This window comes from Acyrthosiphon pisum, unplaced genomic scaffold, assembly GCF_005508785.2.
Source record: "Acyrthosiphon pisum isolate AL4f unplaced genomic scaffold, pea_aphid_22Mar2018_4r6ur Scaffold_21501;HRSCAF=24132, whole genome shotgun sequence".
Classification (NCBI taxonomy): Eukaryota; Metazoa; Arthropoda; class Insecta; order Hemiptera; family Aphididae; genus Acyrthosiphon; species Acyrthosiphon pisum.
The window spans coordinates 58,728-67,403 of NW_021770976.1; the positions used below are offsets into that span (position 1 = coordinate 58,728).

The 8,676-nt window shown below is 27.4% G+C and overlaps 1 protein-coding gene across 1 annotated transcript; it reads left to right on the plus strand.

Annotated features, from left to right (window-relative positions):
• Positions 1-1,374, plus strand: LOC107882609. Its single transcript, XM_016801205.1, has one exon. It carries the CDS (start codon positions 1-3, stop codon positions 1,372-1,374), a length of 1,374 nt encoding a protein of 457 aa, XP_016656694.1.
• Positions 1,375-8,676: the final 7,302 nt, after the last annotated feature.

The window sequence follows — 8,676 nt, forward strand, 5'->3', positions numbered from 1 at the left end:
ATGCCACGAAATTATGATAAAGGTTGTCGTTCAAAAACGTATAAAAAAACAAATCCAACTGATCTCGCAAATGCTGTCAATGCAATTAAAAGAAAGAGAATGACTTATCGTGAAGCACAGGAGGTATACGGGATTCACTACTCTGTTATTTATCGCCATGTAAAGAATAATGACATCAAAAAGCAAGGTGGGCAAACATCATTAAGCTTAAATGAAGAAAACCTTTTAATTGATAATATATTGCTATGTGCTGAAAGGGGGTTTCCTCTTGATAGGTTAGACTTACGTTTATTGGTAAAAGGTTATTTGGATCGTAGAGGTAAGAAGGTTAAAAGATTTGGAAGATCAAATATGCCAGGTAAAGAGTGGGCGCATAGTTTTTTAACCAGGCATAGTGATGTTTTAGCTGTACGGTTGTGCCAAACTATTAAAAGGTGTAGAGCTGCAGTTTCTAGAGAAACTATTAATCAGTATTTTGATAATTTGACAATATCTTTGGAAGGAATACCTTTATCCCATATAATAAATTATGACGAGACTAACTTGACGGACGACCCAGGAAGGCGTAAAATTATCACCAAACGTGGAACTCGGTATCCTGAGAGAATTATAAACAGCACCATGACTTCAATTTCAATAATGTTTGCTGCATGTGCTGATGGCACACTTTTACCACCATGTACAGTGTACAAATCAAAACATTTACACGAGTCTTGGAGAATTGGTGGTCCTAAAGATGCAAGGTTTAATCGAAGACCATCAGGTTGGTTCGATAGTCTGTGTTTTGATGATTGGATAAAATCTATTGCTTTACCTTACTTCAGTAAATTATCTAGACCAAAAGTACTAATTGGAGATAATTTATCAAGCCATTTGTCAACTGATTCGATTAAATTATGTAAGGAAAATAATATTAGATTTGTATTTTTACCAAATAATTCCACACACCTGACTAAACCTCTTGATGTAGCCTTTTTCAGGCCATTAAAAATACATTGGAGAAATATATTAGAACAGTGGAAAAAAACAGAAGGAAAGGATGAATGCTCACTCCCAAAAGATAGATTTCCTAGATTGCTTAAACTATTGTGGTTGAAAATACAAGAAAATGGTTCTGAAAATATTGTGGCAGGTTTTAACAAATGTGGAATAGCTCCATTAAATCGACAAAGAGTTCTTGATATGTTACCATCCGACGATATAGACAAAACTGATCCCAATATTGAGGCTGCTCTATCTACAACACATAAAGATTTTTTAAAAGAAATGCGGTTTTCAGATCAAACCAAAAAGAGACAGACCAGAAAAAGATTGAATGTACAAACCGGTAAAAGCGTAGACACTGTTTCATCAGAGGAAGAAATAAATGAATAGATACCTCTAGTACAAGTTATTCAAATATCAGTTCAGATAATATTGAGACTAATATAAATCAAAATAATGGATCCATAGAAGTTTATGTTGTTAAAAATGAAAAAGTTTTTAAAAATGTACATCCTATTCAGCACAACAAAGATGTAATTGAAGATGATTGGTATCTTGTTGGTTTTAATTCAACTTCTAATAAACCATCAACAAGCAAGGTGCACTACACATATTTTATTGGACAAATTATTAAAAAAACCAATGGTGGTTATTTAGGAACATTACTTAGGAAAAAAAACACAAGGGATTTCAATGGATATATTTATTGTTTCCCTAATGTTAAAGATGAATTTGAGTTTCAATTTGAACAGATTATTGGGAAATTAGATAACCCGACACCATACAATCGTGGTTTACTCAAGTTCAAACTGGACTTTAAAAGTTTATAATAGGTAAATAACATACTGCCTTACCTAAACACGAGATTAGTTATAAAAAATATTTAATAAGTTAAAAGCCTGAACAGAAAGTTACTGTGATAAAAAATGTTTTTTTGTTATACCTATATATATTTTTTTTTCAGTTTTATAGTTTTAAATTATGTTAACTATTGAAAAAAGTCTGAACAGAAAGTTACTGTGACTAAGATTGTATTTTTTGTTATATTTATTTTGTATTTATTAATATTTATTTAGTTTTATAATTAAATCATATATTGATAAGACTGAACACAAAAGTACTGTGATTAAGATTGTTTTTTTTTTTGGAATTAGGTATTTTGTACTATTTTTTAAAACTTTATATTTTGTTTCTATACACCTTACAAGTGTTCAAATAATAAAAACTAATGAAAATATATATTTGTTTCTTTTCACCCCACCTAGCAGGTGAATAGAAACAGAGCACTTAAAAAAATAAAGAAAATGATCTGTTAAAAATAAAAATATTTTGAATACACGCAATTAAAGTACTCGGAGAGACCCATATTTTGGTGTATTGATAAACATTGTAGCCCAAATAAAAAAAGTTTATATGATACATCAAAGTTGAAAAGTGTTTCACCCCATTTTACGGTAATGTATCATCACACAAACGTGAAATAATTCTTCTCACACTAGTGTTTAAATTATTATTGTCAACCAACAATGATAATTTACAAATCTAAAATAAATAAATAAAATATTAAAAATTCAATATATGTTATAATTAATAATATATTATTTTATATTATTATGGATATTATAAAAACATATACTTATGTCTTATCAGTATAAGTTAAAAACGTATAATCAACACAAAAAAATAATTTTTTTTTTTTTCATTATTACCAATTCATTTCTATAATGGGTATCATCAATTTTGTTCTCTACTGCCATAAGTTCATCATCACTCGTTAATGGGAATATGTTCATATTAATTAAATTTTGTTTTGGGGCAACCGTGGATATAAAATTATTGTTTGATTGTGCCATTAGTGCTTGCACCTTTTCGTTAGTATCCTTAATAATATGCATCATAGCACTCATGTCATATTTTAAGTGAGTTAATGACGTAAATGTAAACTTTTGAAAATCTACAAATATACAAAACAAATATTAATAATATAAAATGATTGGTTCCGATTTATTATAGTTATAATAGATATTATTTTCTTGACATATAGGTATTTCATTTAAATAGACTGTTAATTATCTATGTATATAAAAATGAATGCATATCTGTCTGTCTGTGTGTCCATATTCCCATGGCAACCATTTATATATTATTATTTAGAGATTTCTGATGGAATTTTTTGTATATAAATGGTTTCCATAGTAATATGTTAAACATATTATTCATATAGAGTTGGCATTTTTATTGGGCAATGGAGTGCACGGGATCATTTGGTACAGAGAAAGATTAGACTTATGGGCACAAGATAGGCTTAAAAACGGAGAGGACAAGCCCCAGGAGGTGCTCAAACAGGGATTTTGAGATTTCTGATGGATATTTTTGTTTATAAATGGTTGCCATGGGTTTTGAAGCTATCATAATAATAATTATTGGTTCCGGGCAACAAAGTGCACAGGATCAGTTAGTATTATATAAATATAAGCATTTTGAAAAAAATTATTTTTGATCACCAATGAAAAAAAAAATTATTCACAGTCCTCCAGTTATTACCAGTTAATTCCTATTAATAAACATTGGTATCATTCTAATCTTGATTTATTTTTTATTTTGAAGTATAGGTAGTTTAATTTAAACATATAGCTAGGTATTAAAATATTTTAATGAGTATTAAGTATCATAATTATTATTAGTAAATAATTCAGTAATTAATGAATTTAATTTTACATTACCGTGAGAAGACATAAACACACCACCATCAGGATTAATACTTGAATGCAAATTAACTGCAGACTTTGTTGTAACACCATCTCCTGAAATGAATTAAAAATATAATAAAATATTAAGTATAATTTATATTAAATATAATCCTTCAAATGTTGATTTATAATATTTATTATATATAATAGTAATTATATTGTTTTTTTAAGATTTTGTTTGACTTATGTATTACTTACCATCATTCACGTTTTTACTAAGGTTTAGACTATTTGCATCCAAAACCTAATTTCTTGTTACATGTTTCAATGCTTCTGCATCTTCAGTTTGTTTTTTAGTACTTGATATATTCAATTTTCCAGGTAATTTATGTACTCCTTGAAAATTCGGTGATATTTCAGTTTGTTCATATCTATTTAAATGATTGACCTTCCAAACTTGGGTGTTTGGTGAAAATACAGCATTTGATGAGGATTGGATCAAAATATTTTCTTCTGAAATTGAATCATCACTACCTAATAAATAAGACAAAAAAAAAAAATGTAATTTAAGTTATAATAGAATCAATGCATTTAATTTTAATTTAATTAGTTATAATTATAACATTTAAATACCTTTATTGCTTATGATGCGTCCATTTCCCCACGTTGGATCACAATCTGAATCATCATTATCATCAGCAATATTATCGTCATTATTATCACTCAGTGATTCATGATTGTCAACATTGAATATAGATTCAACATCGTGTTATATATAAACTTAAAATACTGACATTCATAATTATTACCTAAATAGTTAATATTTAATAATAAATAATAATTAGTACCTAATTTAAAATCTAACCTTTAGAGCAATAATCTTTATACATAGGTGCTGGAAAATGCATGTCAACTAATCCTGCAGATGAATTAAATGTTTTCTTTTTTTTTTTTTTTCCTCATCTGTTGTACAGAAGTCCGAATTTGTAGTTGCTTTTGAAAGTTTGGATTGTGCTTGACCTAATGTTGCTACAAAAAAACAATTATAAGTATATACAAATAATATGGTACTTTATATAACAATATTATATAATAATAATTAAAAGAATAGGTACCATAGTTTTTTGTTCCCAAGATACGTGCTGGACAATAAAAAAAATCAGTTTTATTTGGCTTACATCGATTTTTAATTAACTTTTTAAAATTTTTTTATGACTTCGGCCAAGCACAAAGATCTTTTTTGACCCATGTATCAGGCACTGATTCAATGCTATTGTCTTTAATAAAAAAGACAACTTCCCATCTACTACCTATCTGTAAATTAAAAATATTTAAATTTAAAAAAATAGAACAAAATTAAATAAAAGTTAAATGTACTTATGTATTTTGATTTTAATATTGTATATTAAAACCACCATATTTATCTATAATTAAATCATAATAGTAAAATTATTAAACATATATAAGTAAACCTATATACCTTCTTAACTACATTTATTAAATTATCATATACCTGGAGGTAATTTATTGTCCTGTATGTATTATTGGCATTCCACTCATTATTATATCAGATATTATACTCTAGTCTATAATATCTATTTATGTATGAATTTGTATCAAAAATAGTATACTTTACTGTATAAACAATTAACTATAGTATTCAAATTTATAATAATATATTATTTTCATATTTGTATTTAGGTTATCTAATTAATAATAATAAAATAGCTACCTACCTATTATAATTAATGTATTATATACTTAATACTTACGATATACTAAAAGACAAAAAGCATACAACAATTCTCTAATTTATGGATACTGCTGGGCGCTAATGATATTGATGAGCAGACAAATATCTAATAAAAATCACAAAAAATTAATATTATTAGTAGTACCTACTTGTTTGACCTGTAATAAATTATATTGAATTACATTGGGAGTTTATACTTTATAGGTACCCATGTTTTTGAACAGAATCAGTGAAAATGTTTATCAATAATATTATATTATGTAGATACTTACTATAGATGCCTATGGAAAAATATGTATTATAATTAAATTAAATTTATTCAACTACGAGGGTATGTGTTATGTCTCAGATAACATTATTAGAGTTCGTTCACGTGTTTTTTTTTTAAATCTCACCGAATTCATGGTATAACCACAGAATAGCATCAATTCTGTGATGATAATTCGGAACGATTTTCAAACATAAACTATATTGTTTTTAAAAGTCAGGGGTGCTAGTGTACAAAGTGTATGTAGATACTAGATATTATAGACATGTATTACGATTCTTGTACTATTTTAGCTAAAATATTAAACTATAAGGATTAGGTACCTATAAACAGTCCTCCAACAAAATATTTCAACGTAATATTTATGATTTATATTGAGTAATTCCAAGTTCCAACTTACCAAGATTGCTTCTTAGTTCTTATTGCACAAAATTTAAAAAAAAAACACAGAAAATGAACGGTCAAGAGTCAACGGCAAACAATAAAATTAAAACAAGCGTAACACACGGCGTTACACACGTTGCTCAGTTGCTGAAAGGCGAACGGTGAATGGCGGCCTGTTGTAGCAATGTAGCCGAATTACTAACTATGATAAAATATGATAATCGATAATAGTACATTACTATTAATAATCGTTGACATACGAAAACACTGGATTATTATTAAATGATATTGTTTTTGTACTGACTATTATTTTCTTTGTCGGTATCTCAGTATCTAGTGTTTACCTACTATAAAGGGGGCACCGTAAATGTCCGGAAAATAATAAGGCGGACTGTAAAAATCCGGAATATTTCCGTAATGTCACGGACCGTAAAAATCCGGAAAAAAATTCCCACGAAAAGTAAATGTACGGACCGTAAATTTACGGAATTCAAAAATATTGAACCATAATATCACGGACTGTAATTTCCCGGACCGTAAAATCCCGTAAAGCAAAAATACATGCTCCGTATTATCATGGACCGTAAATATCCGGAATTTGCTAATGTGACATGAGCGCTATCTAGTAGCATACATAATTTTTTGTCATAGAAATACTATTTATCTTTTGATTTTACAATGATGTATGTATTTTTTAGTTTTTAATTTTTGTGTCTGTCATCACCGTTTAGGGGCTTAGCAGTGGCTCTGATCTATATTTCATGTTATGGTGAAAAAATGCTGGTGTTAGTCCCACCCACGGACCGTAATTTTGCGGAAAGTAAAATTACGGAATTTATAATACCATAAACCAATGATTCTCAACATAGGTATATCTAATCACAAAATGGTCGAATCAACTTAGGTTTTTTTTTATCTTAAAAGATAGGTGCAATAAAGAGTAAAGAGTTTAGAGTAAACAGTACACAGTAAAGAGTCCCTCCTAACTTTTTGATAAATTGAAAATACATTTTTGAGGTTAATTTATTACCTACCTAGCTATTTATTTCAAGATATGAAATATACCACATAATTAAATATAATGATTTTGAAGTTTTGAACTATATTATTATAAACAAATCAACAATTTTTTAGTCTAGAAATGTTTTGATTCTTACGTTATAAATTCATAAGTTTAATAATTAGGAAAATGTCAGAGAAGGCTCGACTGAAAAAAATACTTTCAAAATCAAATAATATCTATTATCAATTCAAAATTAATAATAATAATTTATAATTTATATAGGTACCTAAATATTACCTAAAGACAGAAAATATTCAACGCCAATACAAACATTACCACAATTCTAGACATGCCTAACTTCATGCGACTTAAGAACAGAGCTGTGAATTTAATGCATTCGCATGTTTTTTTTTTGCTACACTGTATAATAAAACGGATTCGGCCAAAATTTGTTTAGACTTATTTATAGTTAAAATACCAAATCTTATTTTGAATATTTTTGCATATTTCATGGGTTAGGGCATATAAATGCATGTTTTAATGATTTTTTTGTATAAATGCTTATTTTCGTAATATTTACATGTTTTCGGTCAATCTGTTCTAAATTGACATTAAAATATTAAACGTATTTGTATAAACTATGACTTGTTTAGTTTCATGGAAACAATTATATTTTTACTCAGGTATTTAACGTGTATTATTGACTTTTGTACTATTGAAGTCGAGAATAAACAGTTATCAATAAAAACAAAAGATTTCAAATTACGTGTATTATTTCAAAAATATTAACTGTCGAAAAAAAGAACGTAGGCTTGGATATACCAGAAGATTACACTAGTAGTGACATGACGTATTTCAAGTTTTCCCTAATAACTTCGTCAGATGTAGAGCGCTCCTTTTCTTTATATAAAACCTTGTTGGCACCAAACAGGAGGTCTTTCAAGTTTGAAAAACTAAAGAAATTATTGATTGTACAATACAATAACTATTTTAAAGGTAAAATATATCATTTTAAGTAGGACCATAAGCTATTCTAAGCATATTTCTTTTATAAATCTTGTATACGACGAAGATCAAGACTAGTCAAGCCCAAAAAGTCATATACCTATATCAGTCATATCAATAAATAACAATACTAATATTTAAACTAAAACTAATAAAAATTGATAGTGAAAAAAATAAAAATAGAAGTTACATTTTTGTGGTTTTTTTTCATATTTTTGAAAAATTAGAGCATATTTTAAGAATTTTTAGAGTATATTTTGTCAGTTTTTAGTGCATATAATATGCATACATATTTAATAGTTTTTAAGTGCATTAAATTCATAGCCTTGCTTAAGACATTTTGTAATTCGTACTTGTTTAATGTTCTATAAAAAAAGTGTAGGTATTTATATTTTACTTTCGTGGATCTATTTAACTAATAATAAATAATAGACCCTATTCACTATTCAGTACCTACCTAATTATATTCAGTAGGTATTTCAGTTAAAATGTTAAGTAGGTAAATTAGGTACCTACCTATATTACATAGTATGTATTCTTACATTTTTAAAAACTTAATAAATTATAAATCAACCGGTTTGAATTATGT